Raw genomic sequence first — 16352 nt, 5'->3', positions numbered from 1 at the left:
TGATTGGAGCAGTGTATATACTGGAAGTTGCTACATTTATAATGATTGGAACAGTGTATATACTGGAAATTGCTACATGGATAATTATTGGAACAATGTATATACTGGAAATTGCTACATGTATAATGATTGGAACAGTGTATATACTGGAAATTGCTACATGTATAATGATTGGAACAGAGGATTACTGGAAATTGCAACATGGATAATGATTGGAACAGTGTATATATGGGTCAGTATTAATGACTGAAACTCTATATACTGGTCAATATTAATGATATAAACAGTGTATATACTGGTCAATATTAATGATTGAAACAGTGTATATACTGGTCAATATTAATGATTGGAACAGTGTATATACTGGTCAATATTAATGATTGGAACAGTGTGTATACTGGAAATTGCTACATGGATAATGATTGGAACAGTGTATATACTGGAAATTGCTACATGGATAATGATTGGAACAGTGTATATACTGGAATTTGCTACATGGATAATGATTGGAACATTGTATATACTGGTCAATAATAATGATTGGAACAGTGTATATACTGGAAATTGCTAGATGTATAATGATTGGAACAGTGTATATACTGGAAATTGCTATATGGATAATGATTGGAACAGTGTATATACTGGTCAATATTAATGATTGGAACAGTGTATATACTGGTCAGTATTAATGATTGGAACAGTGTATATACTGGTCAATATTAATGATTGGAACAGTGTATATGCTGGAAATTGCTATATGGATAATGAGGCCAAAGTGACCCATTTTTCACACATGAACATCCTCCTATTTTAATGGAGGTGGATTCTGATTATCAGGAAATTTTACTTTCCTTCTCTCTTTTTTCCACTTTGCTAAGCCTGGCCCTAGAAAATGCTGAGTCTCTTTCTATTTTATTGTTGCATTAGGACTTAACACTTTTTTAATTTAATTGCAAGTAGGTGCATATAGTGCACTGAATTAAATGATGCTTTTGATAATTTTTAATGTACGGAACAATATATATATTTCCTCGAATGTCTTTATATGACAGGTGAAGAAACATCACTATCAGAAGCTGGGAGCTATGTTACATCAAGATAGCAAGGCAGCCATGCCAGTACTAGACCCAACACAAGGTACGCTCAGATTGTATAAAGTCCAATTTTTTAGGTACAGTAGATACATCCATTATATTGTCTGTATTGCAAACTTAAGCTATTCTGACATAAGGATAGTTGATGCCTATTTGTACATTAGTAAGGATTGGTGATGCTTATTTGTACATTAGTAAGGATTGATGATGTCTATTTGTACATTAGTCATAATTGATGATACATATTTATATATCAGTAAGGATATTTGATGCCTATTTGTACATCAGTAAGGATTGATGATGTCTATTTGTACATCAGTCAGGATTGATGATGTCTATTTGTACATCAGTCAGGATTGATTATGTATATTTGTACATTAGTCATAATTGATGATGCATATTTGTGCATTAGTTATAATTGATGATGCCTATTGGTACATTAGTAATAATTTATTATACCTATTTGTACATCAGTCAGGATTGATGATGTCTATTTGTACATCAGTAAGGATTGTTGATGCCTATTTGTACATCAATAAGGATTGTTGATGCCTATTTTTATGTTAGTAAGGATTGTTGGTGCCTATTTTTCCATTATTAAGGATTGATGATGCCTATTGTACATCAGTAAGAATTGTTGATGCCTATTTGTACATCATTAAGGATTGATGATGCCTATTTGTACATCAATAAGGATTGTTGATGCCCATATTTGTCAGTAAGGATTGTTGATGCCTGTCTTTCCATCGGTAAGGATTGATGCTGCCTATATGTACATCAATAAATATTAATGATGCCTATTTGTACATCAGTAAGGATTGATGATGCCTTTTTGTACGTCAGTCAGGATTGATGATGCCTATTTGAACATCAGTAAGGATTGTTGATGTCCGTCTTTCCATCAGTAAGGATTGATGATGCCTATTTGTACATTAGCAAGGATTGATAATGCTTATTTGTACATTATTAAGGATTGATAATGCTTATTTGTACATTAGTAAGGATTGTTGATGCCTATTTTTCCATCAGTAAGGATTAATGATGCCTATTTGTACATCAGTAAGGATTGTTGATGTCTATTTTTATATCTATAAGGATTGTTGATGCATGTTTTCCCATCACTAAGGATTGATTATGCCTATTTGTACATCAGGATTGATGATACCTATTTGTACATCAGGCATCAACATTCAAGTTAGGGTCATTTCTCAAATGCTGTTACATTTTAAATCACATAAATTAGTATTTTGATATGTCCTTTGACAATATCACCATGAGTGAAAATGAATTTTACAGCATCCATGATTTGGAATATGGCCTTATCTCCATGAACAAAAATGAATTCTACAGCATCCATGATTTTGGAATATGGCCTTATCTCCATGAACAAAAATGAATTGTACAGCATCCATGATTTTGGAATATGGCCTTATCTCCATGAACAAAAATGAATTTTACAGCATCCATGATTTGGAATGTGGCCTTAACTCCATGAACAAAAATGAATTGTACAGCATCCATGATTTGGAATGTGGCCTTATCTCCATGAACAAAAATGAATTGTACAGCATCCATGATTTGAAATATGGCCTTATCTCCATGAACAAAAATGAATTTTACAGTATCCATGATTTGGAATATGGTTATATCTCCATGAGCAAAAATGAATTGTACAGCATCCATGATTTGAAATATGGACTTATCTCCATGAACAAAAATGAATTTTACAACATCCATGATTTGAAATATGGCCTTATCTCCATGAACAAAAATGAATTTTACAGCATCCATGATTTGAAATATGGCCTTATCTCCATGAACAAAAATGAATTTTACAGCATCCATGATTTTGGAATATGGCCTTATCTCCATGAACAAAAATGAATTTTACAGCATCCATGATTTGGAATATGGTTATATCTCCATGAACAAAAATGAATTTTACAGCATCCATGATTTGGAATGTGGCCTTAACTCCAAGAACAAAAGTGAATTTTACATCATCCATGATTTGAAATATGGCCTTATCTCCATGAACAAAAATGAATTTTACAGCATCCATGATTTTGGAATATGGCCTTATCTCCATGAACAAAAATGAATTTTACAGCATCCATGATTTTGGAATATGGCCTTATCTCCATGAACAAAAATGAATTGTACAGCATCCATGATTTGGAATATGGTTATATCTCCATGAAAAAAATGAATTTTACAGCATCCATGATTTGGAATGTGGCCTTAACTCCAAGAATAAAAATGAATTCTACAACATCCATGATTTGAAATATGGCCTTATCTCCATGAACAAAAATGAATTTTACAGCATCCATGATTTTGGAATATGGCCTTATCTCCATGAACAAAAATGAATTTTACAGCATCCATGATTTGGAATATGGTTTTATCTCCATGAACAAAAATGAATTGTACAGCATCCATGATTTGAAATATGGACTTATCTCCATGAACAAAAATGAATTTTATAACATCCATGATTTGAAATATGGCCTTATCTCCATGAACAAAAATGAATTTTACAGCATCCGTGATTTTGGAATATGGCCTTATCTCCATGAACAAAAATGAATTGTACAGCATCCATGATTTGGAATATGGCCTTATCTACATGAAAAAAATGAATTGTACAGCATCCATGATTTGGAATATGGCCTTATCTCCATGAACAAAAATGAATTGTACAGCATCCATGATTTGAAATATGGCCTTATCTCCATGAACAAAAATGAATTTTACAGCATCCAATAAGAACAGTACAGCTTGCAATATAGTAGAGTGGATTATACTTTGAAGAACAGTACATCTTGCAACATAGTCAAGTGGATTATACTTTGAAGAACAGTACAGCTTGCAACATAGTCGAGTGAATTATACTTTGAAGAACAGTACAGCTTGCAACATAGTCGAGTGAATTATACTTTGAAGAACAGTACAACTTGCAACATAGTTGAGTGAGTTATACTTTGAAGAACAGTACAGCTTGCAACATAGTCGAGTAGATTATACTTTGAAGAACTAACTGTACAGCTTGCAACATAAGTTGAGTGGATTATACTTTGAAGAACAGTACAGCTTGCAACATAAGTTGAGTAGATGGTACCTGGAGGGACAGTACCAGGTGCCACATATTTGAGTGGTTGGCACCTAGAGAGAGAGTACCAGTTGCCATGTAGTTAAGTGATTGGAACTAGAGGGACAGCGTTACTTGCTAAATGATTGGTACCTAGAGGGACATTGCCAGTTGCCAAATGATTGGTACCAAAAGTGACATTGCCAGTAGCAATTTGATTGATACTTAGAGTGACATTCCAGCTGCTATATGATGGATACCTACAGTGACATTGCCAGTAGATACCAAGAGTGACATTGCCAGTTGCCACATGATTGATACTTAGAGTAACATTGCCAGTAGCTATATGATTGATATCTAGAGGGACATTCCCAGTTGCCACATAAATGATATCAAGAGGATATTACCAGTTATGACATGAATTGCCACACGATTGGTACCAAAAGTGACATTACCAGTAGCAGTTTGATTGATACCTCGAGTGACATTCCAGCTGCTATATGATGGATACCTAGAGTGACTTTGCCAGTAGATACCTAGAGTGACATTGCCAGTTGCCACATGATTGATACTTAGAGTAACATTGCCAGTAGCTATATGATTGATATCTAGAGGGACATTCCCAGTTGCCACATAAATGATATCAAGAGGATATTACCAGTTATGACATGAATTGCCACACGATTGGTACCAAAAGTGACATTACCAGTAGCAATTTGATTGATACCTCGAGTGAGTGGATGGTACCTGGAGGGACAGTACCAGGTGCCACATATTTGAGTGGTTGGCACCTAGAGAGAGAGTACCAGTTGCCATGTAGTTAAGTGATTGGAACTAGAGGGACAGCGCTACTTGCTAAATGATTGGTACCTAGAGGGACATTGCCAGTTGCCAGATGATTGGTACCAAAAGTGACATTGCCAGTAGCAATTTGATTGATACTTAGAGTGACATTCCAGCTGCTATATGATGGATACCTACAGTGACATTGCCAGTAGATACCTACAGTGACATTGCCAGTTGCCAAATGATTGATACTTAGAGTGACATTGCCAGTAGCTATATCATTAATATCTAGAGTGACATTGCCAGTAGATACATAGAGTGGCATTGCCAGTTTCCACATGATTGATATCTAGAGGGACATTCCCAGTTGCCACATAAATGATATCAAGAGGATATTACTAGTTATGACATATTTCAATGTAGTCTATTCTTATGCACTTTTTTTAATTATCAATGTCCATATAAAGCAATATGTAATACTAATTTTTAGTTGTTCATAAAGTGCAATGCTTGACTGTATAATTATGTCTCTTTTCTTGTCCCATTACTTGTTCATATCTTTCGATGCCCCATTACTTGTCCATATCTTTTGATGCCCCATTACTTGTCAATATCTTGGAATGCATGACACTTATCTTTGAGTCATACTTGTTCCAAAAACATATGACCTTCTCTCATTGATGCCCCATTACTTTGAATATACAGACCACAGCTGGTGTAGTCCATTGTAAGTGCAATAAACTCACAAGTTCTCTGTTCATTTACTCAGGAACCCTTATCTGTTCATGTTTCAAACAATCTTTTGGTCTGAATTATAACAAAGAAATGATAATATAATTTTTGTGATACATTTTATTTATAAAATAATGAAAAGAAATAAATTAATTTGTTAGCAGATATACCTATACTGTGTTATGTTTATTTCACAAATAATTATTTTCATCACTGTAAATAGAAAAATAGGAAAACAGGTACTTGTCCTTCTCCCTGTGCCTTTTGTTATGTAATCATTTTTTAACAACCATTTCAGCTATCCATCCACCATGGCGACACTGGTATAATGATGTGATTCCTCCATATACCAAGCCCCAGGATCGCAGACGTGCTCGAGAAGAGAGGGAAGCAGAGAGGGAAAGGTGTATCTTCTTTTGTTAAAATTTTCACTCTTTAAGAAGAAATGACTCTGGTCCTTTCAAATTATGTTTTCTTTTAGAAATAGCTGCTGAAATCTTGACTCTTCAAGCAAATATCATATTGGTTCTTTTGAATTTAGGTGGGTTTATTTTAGAAATGGTTCTTAATTTATTCATAAGCTGACTTGCTGATTATTTATTGATTGATTGGTTACTATGGAGACAATTATTTGCATGATTCTTTTGCAGTGTTTAAATTTTGTTGTTCTGTACATCAGACATTATTGAAATTCTTGGAAACTGTAATGAAATTTGCTTATTCTTTTTTATTATAGAAAAATTACTGACTGCATGTGTAGCAGAACCAACCACCATTCTGTCAATAATTCTTACTACACAAAATTGATTAGTTGATTTATGAATCTTACTACACAAAACTGAATAATCGATTAATAATTCTTACAAAAGAAAATTGATTAATTGTTTTATAATTCTTTTACACAAAATTAATTAATTGCATTATAATTCTTACTACAAAAACTGAATAATTGATTAATAATTCTTAGAACACAAAATTGCCTAATTGATTTTATAATTCTTAATACACAAAATGGTTTTATTGACTTGTTTGTATGCTCAGTCTTAATGATATTCAGACTTATAGTTATCATTTGACTTACAAAATAAGTCAGCATTTCTCTTAGATACTAAGCAATTCACTTAGATACTAAGCATTTCACTTAGACAGCATTTGACTTGCATATTAAGTCAGCATTTAACTGGACACTGAGTCAGCATTTAACTTATACACTGAGTCAGCATTTAACTTAGACACTAAGTCAACATTTAACTTATACACTGAGTCAGCATTTAACTTAGACACTAAGTCAGCATTTAATGTAGCCGCTCAGTCAGCATTTAACTGAGGCATTGAGTCAGCATTTAACTTAGACGCTGAGTCAGTATTTCACTTTAACACTGAGTCAGTATTTAACTTAGACACTGAGTCAGCATTTGATTTAGACACTGAGTCAGAATTTGACTTAGACACTAAGTTAGCATTTAACTTAGACACTGAGTTAGCATTTAATGTAGCCGCTCAGTCAGCATTTAACTGAGGCATTAAGTCAGCATTTCACTTAGACACTGAGTCAGTATTTCACTTTAACACTGAGTCAGTATTTAACTTACATATTAAGTCAGCATTTGACCTAGACACTGAGTCAGAATTTGACTTGGACACTAAGTCAACATTTCACTCAGATACTGTCAGCATTTAACTTAGACACTGAGTAAGCATTTCACTTAGACACTGAGTCAGCATTTGACTTACATATTAAGTCAGCATTTGACTTAGACACTGAGTCAGAATTTGACTTGGATACTAAGTCAGCATTTCACTTAGATACTAAGTCAGCATTTAATTTAGACACTGAGTCATCATTTGACTTAGACACTTAGCATTTAACTTAGATGCTAAGTCAGCATTCAGCTTAGATGCTAAGTCAGCATTTCACTTATACACTGAGTCAGCATTTGACTTTCACATTTAATTTAGACACTGAGTCAGCATTTGACTTAGACACTAAGTCAGCATTTAACTTAGACACTGAGTAAGCAGTTAACTTACATATTAAGTCAGCATTTGACTTAGACACTGAGTCAGAATTTGACTTGGACACTAAGTCAACAATTCACTTAGATACTAAGTCAGCATTTAACTTAGAAACTGAGTCAGCATTTAACTTAGACACTGAGTAAGCATTTAACTTATATATTAAGTCAGCATTTGACTTAGACACTGAGTCAGCATTTCACTTGGACACTAAGTCAGCATTTAACTTAACCACTAAGTCAGCATTCAGCTTAGACGCTAAGTCAGCATTCAACTTAGATGCTAAGCCAGCATTTCACTTATACACTGAGTCAGCATTTGACTTTCACACGAAATCAGCATTTTACTTGCTAAGACAACAATCCAGTTACAGACCAAGCATTTCACTTATATACTAAGTCAGCATTTAACTTTCAGACTAGGTCAGCATTTGAATTACAGACGAAGTAAGAATTTCACTTACAGACCAAGTCAGAATTTCACTTACAGATTATGTCAGCATTTGAATTACAGACTAGGTCAGCATTTTACTGATAGACTAAGTCAACATTTGGCTTAGAAAGTCAACATTTCAGTTTCAGACCAAGTCAAAATTTCACGTACTAAGTCATCTTTTTACGGAAAGACTAAGTCATCTGTAAGCATTTGACTTAAAGACTAAGAAGCATATGACTTACTAAGTCAGCATTTCACTTACAGACTAAGTAGCATATGACTTACTAAGTCAGCATTTCACTTATAGACTAAGTAGCATATGACTTACTAAGTCAGCATTTCACTTACAGACTAAGTAGCATATGACTTACTAAGTCAACATTTCACTTACAGACTAAGTCAGCAGAGAAAGAGTGCGGAGCATCACAAGAAAGAAATAGTAGACAAGACCAGAAGGTAAATTATTTGTGTTGTCCTTGCTAAGTTTACTCCTGTGATATTGTCACAAAGCACTGAATTGTCTTGCATTTTCAATTTGTCACTTGTAATATTGTCACAACATCACAAAATTGTCATGTTTTTTTCTTCAGTTTGTCACTTACAATATTGTTGTAAAAGTATAAGAGCATTTTCAATTAGCAGCTAGTCACATTGTCACAGCTAGTCACATTGTCACAGTTAGTCACATTGTCACAGTTAGCCACATTGTCACAGCTAGTTAAAATTTAATTATATACATTAAAGGTCAAGTACATTGAAAGCTGAGGACGAAATAATGTTAGCTGTCCAAAATCTGCTTGATTCAGTGTACTATATATTCAGTAAAAAATATTAGACATAAAATTAATTTTGATTTGACATAGTCTGATTAATCATTTCAGGCAGATCTCATTGAAATTTGTATAAAGTCTTTGTGCCTTTTAGTACCCCTGTTTTATTTCTCCTCCATCTGCCTGTCTTTTCATATATATATATATATATATATATATATATATATATATATATATATGCATACATATATATACAGTGGAGCCTCGTTAATCCGGATACATTCGTTCCCAGCGAATATGTCCGGATTAACGAGTTTTCCAGATAATTGAATCATGCACATTTTTTATTTTACGATATCATCACACCGTATATATGTACATGTATATGCTAGCTTTAAATGTAATGTACTGTATATTCAATAATGGTTGAAATGAATTAATGAATACATCTATTAATTTGTGTTTATTTCACATTATTATAACATGTGCTTGTACGTACATATACAGTAAATAGAAGTTTAGACAATTAACACATTGAACACATCACACTATGTTCATGTACATGTATGTACTGTACATACATTTATTATGTCAATTTTCTGAAGAAGTCTATAACCTTTGTTTGCCTGGATTCTTTGGCGGATCTATCTGTAATGTTTACTGATAGTGGCCATAGATTGTCAAGGGCTTTGCTATTGTGTTTTATGTCATCACTGGTGAAATTTGCTGACGTCTACTCAAAATACGAAATTAATGTTGCTATCCTATCCTTGGCTTGGTTGATGGTAATGTCTTTTCCCTTGGGGTCGGTAGTGTCATCATCATCTTCTTCATTATCATTGTCTGGAACCTCATCTTTAGATACCAGAGTCAAAATGTTGTCATCATTGAGTTGTTGCCCTGTCTCTTCCTTTTCGTCTATCCGTACGAATTCTGGATTATCGAGACAAGTTTTAATGTAATTTTACACTTTGGTCCCCAATTTTGATTTCCAGATCGGGAACGTGGATTTCTTGATTAACGGAGCAAATTAACGTTTAGGAATTCCGTTCCCATTGAATTATGTCCAGATAGCGAGGTTTCCTGATAAACGGAGTCCGGATTAACGAGGCTCCACTGTGTGTATATATATATATATATATATATATATATATATATATATATAGATATAGACACACACACACACACCTACTTATCTATCTTTGCATCTTTGCATGTCTATACTTGATCAGGGAAGAGGAGGAGGAAAACATGAAGAGGGCAGCTGAAGACAGAGATAGGGTGGAACAAGAGAGAATTGCTCTAGAAGACCAACTGGCTGAGGTAAATTGAAGAGATTTACATATAGTGGTAAACAACTTTAATGCTGTTAAGGGAAACTAAGGACAAATGGTGGTAATCCCTGATGTTGATCCCTGTTAATAATGTTATGGGAAACCATGCAAGTATGTCATGTTATGAGTGAGCTTGCTTTTTAATGAGCATCAAAACTACATGTATCCCTAAAAATGCAATCCATGGCTATACAGGAGTTATATAAGCTACTGTTTTATACTGAGGTACTTGATAGTAAACCAAGACTGTACATGTATTATATAACAGACTGTTTTATACAGAGGTACTTAATAGTAAGCCAAGCTCATACATGTGTTATATAAAGGACTGTTTTATACAGAGGTAGTTAATAGTAAGCCAAGCTCATACAAATGTTATATAAGGGACTGTTATATACAGAAATACTTACTAGTAAGCCATGACCATACAAGTGTTATGTAAGGGACTGTTTTATACAGAGACAGAGGTTGTTAATAGTAAGCCAAGCTCATACAAGTGTTATATAAGTGACTGTTTTATACAGAGGTACTTGAAAGAAATTTAATATGCAGGACAATGTCTGTATCTAAAAAGCAATTATACAGGACAATGTATCTAAAGTAATTGTGCACAACAAACTCAGTCATAAGAAAAATTATGCAGGACAAAGTCTTTCACTCAAGTGTCTTTCAGGACAAAATGAAAGTCTGTCACTGGAGTAATTCTGGTTACATTATTGTTTCATATTCTACAAAATATACCAGTAATATTTTTGTGAATGAAGATTTGTCAATGAATTTTTTAAAGTTGTCAGCTTGATTTTGTTTTGTTATGTGATAAAAATGTTTTTTTTGATGCAGGAGCGACGCAGGAGAAAGGAGGAAGAGAAGCGAAACCAGGAGGAGAAGGAGAGGCTGATGATGGAGATCAATTTCCTCAAGAGTCAGAGACAGGTCAGGGAACCAGTCTTAGTCTTCTGTCGTAGGTCAAGGAACCAGTCTTAGTCCTTTGTCATAGGTCAGGGAACCAGTCTTAGTCCTCTGTCATAGGTCAGGGAACCAGTCTTAGTCCTCTTTCATAGGAACCAGTCTATTTTTGGGGTTACATATAATGTACATCCAATCGATTTTGGAATTAGTGACAGCTATGCAATGTTTGGGATACATACATATTGTTCATTATAATTAAATGTTCATTATAAAGATTTGGTTTTTGTACATATCTGTGTCTTAAGGGATTTAAGAAGACACTTTATTAGATTTTATCTATTAAATAAAGATATATTTGGACTGTTTTTAGTTCTTTAAGTAAAAATGTAATCTTTTGTTGGACTGTATTTCTTGGCTCATACAAGAAAAACTGACTGTAATTGGAGATTGGAATATATGGTATGCACAATGTGAATAGATCAGTATGATTATTGGTACTAGACTGTTTTTATTAGCTATATTCAAAAGAAAGTTTGACATTAATAGACTCTCTATGTTAGCTTTTATTCCAGACAAAGGATGACTTTGATAGACTGACTGTGTTAGCTTTTATTCCAGACAAAGGATGACTTTGATAGACTGTCTGTGTTAGCGTTTATTCCAGACAAAGGATGACTTTGATAGACTGACTGTGTTAGCGTTTATTCCAGACAAAGGATGACTTTGATAGACTGACTGTGTTAGCTTTTATTCCAGACAAAGGATGACTTTGATAGACTGTCTGTGTTAGTATTTATTCCAGACAAAGGATGACTTTGATAGACTGACTGTGTTAGCTTTTATTCCAGAAAAAGGATGACTTTGATAGACTGACTGTGTTAGCTTTTATTCCAGACAAAGGATGACTTTGATAGACTGTCTGTGTTAGCTTTTATTCCAGACAAAGGATGACTTTGATAGACTGACTGTGTTAGCTTTTATTCCAGACAAAGGATGACTTTGATAGACTGACTGTGTTAGCTTTTATTCCAGACAAAGGATGACTTTGATAATTGACTTTACCTGCTCCTTGGATATCGTTCTTCAGTCCGATATAGGTTTTACCAGTAAGATCTGTGCAGATATATCAGACACTTTGTAGGTTTGAATGGAGAGTTGAGTCCACTTGAAAATGTTATTGTCTGAATTCACTGTAATTACAAATTAATGTTTCTGTCCAAGAATGTTACTTAAGAGAACTTTATATTTCCAGTGAATAATAACTTGAATACATAATTCCACCAAAATGAAAAAATGAACACAACAGTAAGAGTGATTCTGCTTCAAGTTGTTAAGGCAAGAATGAGTAATTGTTCAGGTAAACAACATTATATAAAAACTAAGACACAATAATAGAACCAGGATGAGGGTCAAAAGTTCATTTCCAGGACATTCTAAGTTGTCAAAAAAATAAGGTATGTTACTAAAATTATAATAAAGAACATGGTGAACATAATGTACATCAGGTTTTTTTCCATAGGATTATACCAATGCCATAGACTCAAATGAAGATGAACATGTTTGTTTCCATTGATAATGATCCTAATATTTAATCTATGCTCAGAGAGAAATATTAGCTATGTATTATGATGTTTGCAAAATAAATGTCACTGGTCAGTTACACAGTGAACTCGATTTTGGACAAGGCCAAGTACAAATTACAAATGAATATAACATATAGTCATTAAGAAAACCCAGCGAATTCAATATACATAACAAGAGCTAAAAACTTCGTCCAGTTTCCTTTTCTTGCCTAAATAAGAAAGCAGACTCCATTCATCAACTACTTCAAGAATAATGAAAGCTAGACCCTTTGTAATTATTAATTTATACTGAAAACTGAAAAATTTGTGAACATAAGTTTTGTCAGTGTACTTCACAGTTATCATCTAGTCACCTTGAAATAACCAACATGCATCAAAATATTTGACAGACCGACTTTTGAGAGTTTTGAACATTTATTTTTGTCTATTTAAATGTTTGCCAGGCAGTATTTGTATATGACTATTGCTCTCCTGTTAATTACCACAAAAACAAGAAATCATCAACACCGCATGTGGGTGTTACATTTTCCTTTCATTGATAAAGCTTTGACTGGTGGTTAATTATTAGTGATGTGTGGGTGTTACATTTTCCTTTCACTGATAATGCTTTGACTGGTGGTTAATTATTAGTGATGTGTGGGTGTTACATTTTCCTTTCATTGATAATGCTTTGACTGGTGGTTAATTATTAGTGATGTGTGGGTGTTACATTTTCCTTTCATTGATAATGCTTTGACTGGTGGTTAATTATTAGTGATGTGTGGGTGTTACATTTTCCTTTCATTGATAATGCTTTGACTGGTGGTTAATTATTAGTGATGTGTGGGTGTTACATTTTCCTTTCATTGATAATGCTTTGACTGGTGGTTAATTATTAGTGATGTGTGGGTGTTACATTTTCCTTTCATTGATAATGCTTTGACTGGTGGTTAATTATTAGTGATGTGTGGGTGTTACATTTTCCTTTCATTGATAAAGCTTTGACTGAAATCTTGGTGGTTAATTATTAGTGATGTGTGGGTGTTACATTTTCCTTTCATTGATAAAGCTTTGACTGGTGGTTAATTATTAGTGATGTGTGGGTGTTACATTTTCCTTTCATTGATAAAGCTTTGACTGGTGGTTAATTATTAGTGATGTGTGGGTGTTACATTTTCCTTTCATTGATAAAGCTTTGACTGGTGGTTAATTATTAGTGATGTGTGGGTGTTACATTTTCCTTTCATTGATAATGCTTTGACTGGTGGTTAATTATTAGTGATGTGTGGGTGTTACATTTTCCTTTCATTGATAATGCTTTGACTGGTGGTTAATTATTAGTGATGTGTGGGTGTTACATTTTCCTTTCATTGATAAAGCTTTGACTGGTGGTTAATTATTAGTGATGTGTGGGTGTTACATTTTCCTTTCATTGATAAAGCTTTGACTGGTGGTTAATTATTAGTGATGTGTGGGTGTTACATTTTCCTTTCATTGATAAAGCTTTGACTGGTGGTTAATTATTAGTGATGTGTGGGTGTTACATTTTCCTTTCATTGATAAAGCTTTGACTGGTGGTTAATTATTAGTGATGTGTGGGTGTTACATTTTCCTTTCATTGATAAAGCTTTGACTGGTGGTTAATTATTAGTGATGTGTGGGTGTTACATTTTCCTTTCATTGATAAAGCTTTGACTGGTGGTTAATTATTAGTGATGTGTGGGTGTTACATTTTCCTTTCATTGATAATGCTTTGACTGGTGGTTAATTATTAGTGATGTGTGGGTGTTACATTTTCCTTTCATTGATAAAGCTTTGACTGGTGGTTAATTATTAGTGATGTGTGGGTGTTACATTTTCCTTTCATTGATAATGCTTTGACTGGTGGTTAATTATTAGTGATGTGTGGGTGTTACATTTTCCTTTCATTGATAATGCTTTGACTGGTGGTTAATTATTAGTGATGTGTGGGTGTTACATTTTCCTTTCATTGATAATGCTTTGACTGGTGGTTAATTATTAGTGATGTGTGGGTGTTACATTTTCCTTTCATTGATAATGCTTTGACTGGTGGTTAATTATTAGTGATGTGTGGGTGTTACATTTTCCTTTCATTGATAATGCTTTGACTGGTGGTTAATTATTAGTGATGTGTGGGTGTTACATTTTCCTTTCATTGATAAAGCTTTGACTGGTGGTTAATTATTAGTGATGTGTGGGTGTTACATTTTCCTTTCATTGATAATGCTTTGACTGGTGGTTAATTATTAGTGATGTGTGGGTGTTACATTTTCCTTTCATTGATAATGCTTTGACTGGTGGTTAATTATTAGTGATGTGTGGGTGTTACATTTTCCTTTCATTGATAAAGCTTTGACTGGTGGTTAATTATTAGTGATGTGTGGGTGTTACATTTTCCTTTCATTGATAAAGCTTTGACTGGTGGTTAATTATTAGTGATGTGTGGGTGTTACATTTTCCTTTCATTGATAATGCTTTGACTGGTGGTTAATTATTAGTGATGTGTGTGTGTTACATTTTCCTTTCATTGATAATGCTTTGACTGGTGGTTAATTATTAGTGATGTGTGGGTGTTACATTTTCCTTTCATTGATAATGCTTTGACTGGTGGTTAATTATTAGTGATGTGTGGGTGTTACATTTTCCTTTCATTGATAATGCTTTGACTGGTGGTTAATTATTAGTGATGTGTGGGTGTTACATTTTCCTTTCATTGATAATGCTTTGACTGGTGGTTAATTATTAGTGATGTGTGGGTGTTACATTTTCCTTTCATTGATAAAGCTTTGACTGGTGGTTAATTATTAGTGATGTGTGCCTTTTATTTCCAAACACACCTGTCAATAAAATCTCCAATGTTCTATTATTAACAATTAATGCCTTACTCACCTAAAAATAGCGACAAGCATCAAGACAATCTTTAACCTTGGCCAGCTAATAAACTGCTGGAGGCTAGGTTAGGGACCTGATTGTTGGCTTCCAGATATGTACAGATGTTACAATTAAAATGCATCTAGCAAGTTAGAATATAAATATTTATTCCATACTTAGAAAGGACTGTAATGGCATTTTGCTATATATATTGGTTAGAAAGGACTGTAACAACATCTTACAAGATATAATGGTTAGAAAGGACTGTAGCGGCATCTTGCTAGACATAATGGTTAGAAAGGACTGTAACAACATCTTGCTAGATATAATGGTTAGAAAGGACTGCAATGGCATCTTGCTAGATATAATGGTTAGAAAGGACTGTAATGGCATCTTGCTAGATATAATGGTTAGAAAGGACTGTAACAGCATCTTGCTAAATATAATGGTTAGAAAGGACTGTAACTACATCTTACAAGATATAATGGTTAGAAAGGACTGTAACAGCATCTTGCTGGATATAATGGTTAGAAAGGACTGTAACGGCATCTTGCTAGATATAATGGTTAGAAAGGACTGTAACGGCATCTTGCTAGATATAATGGTTAGAAAGGACTGTAACAGCATCTTACAAGATATAATGGTTAGAAAGGACTGTAACAGCATCTTGCTAGATATAATGTTTAGAAAGGACTGTAACAACATCTTGCAAGATATAATGGTTAGAAAGG

At 33.8% G+C, this 16352-nt stretch overlaps 1 protein-coding gene across 1 annotated transcript in view; it reads left to right on the top strand.

The window, feature by feature from the left end:
• LOC149779688 (uncharacterized) overlaps positions 1–16352 on the top strand; it is a 96792-nt gene that overhangs the window by 54580 nt on the left and 25860 nt on the right. Inside the window, exons 11-15 of the mRNA XM_089940533.1 lie at positions 1053–1137; positions 6002–6107; positions 8548–8610; positions 10157–10247; positions 11099–11191. Of these exons, the coding sequence (XP_089796659.1) occupies positions 1053–1137; positions 6002–6107; positions 8548–8610; positions 10157–10247; positions 11099–11191 (438 nt within the window). The remainder of the gene's footprint in view (positions 1–1052; positions 1138–6001; positions 6108–8547; positions 8611–10156; positions 10248–11098; positions 11192–16352) is intronic.

This window comes from Sinohyriopsis cumingii, chromosome 17, assembly GCF_028554795.1.
Source record: "Sinohyriopsis cumingii isolate HCF-2022 chromosome 17, ASM2855479v2, whole genome shotgun sequence".
Taxonomy (NCBI): Eukaryota; Metazoa; Mollusca; class Bivalvia; order Unionida; family Unionidae; genus Sinohyriopsis; species Sinohyriopsis cumingii.
The sequence above is the reverse complement of the archived record's forward strand: the minus strand, read 5'-3'. Positions and strand labels throughout refer to the sequence as shown.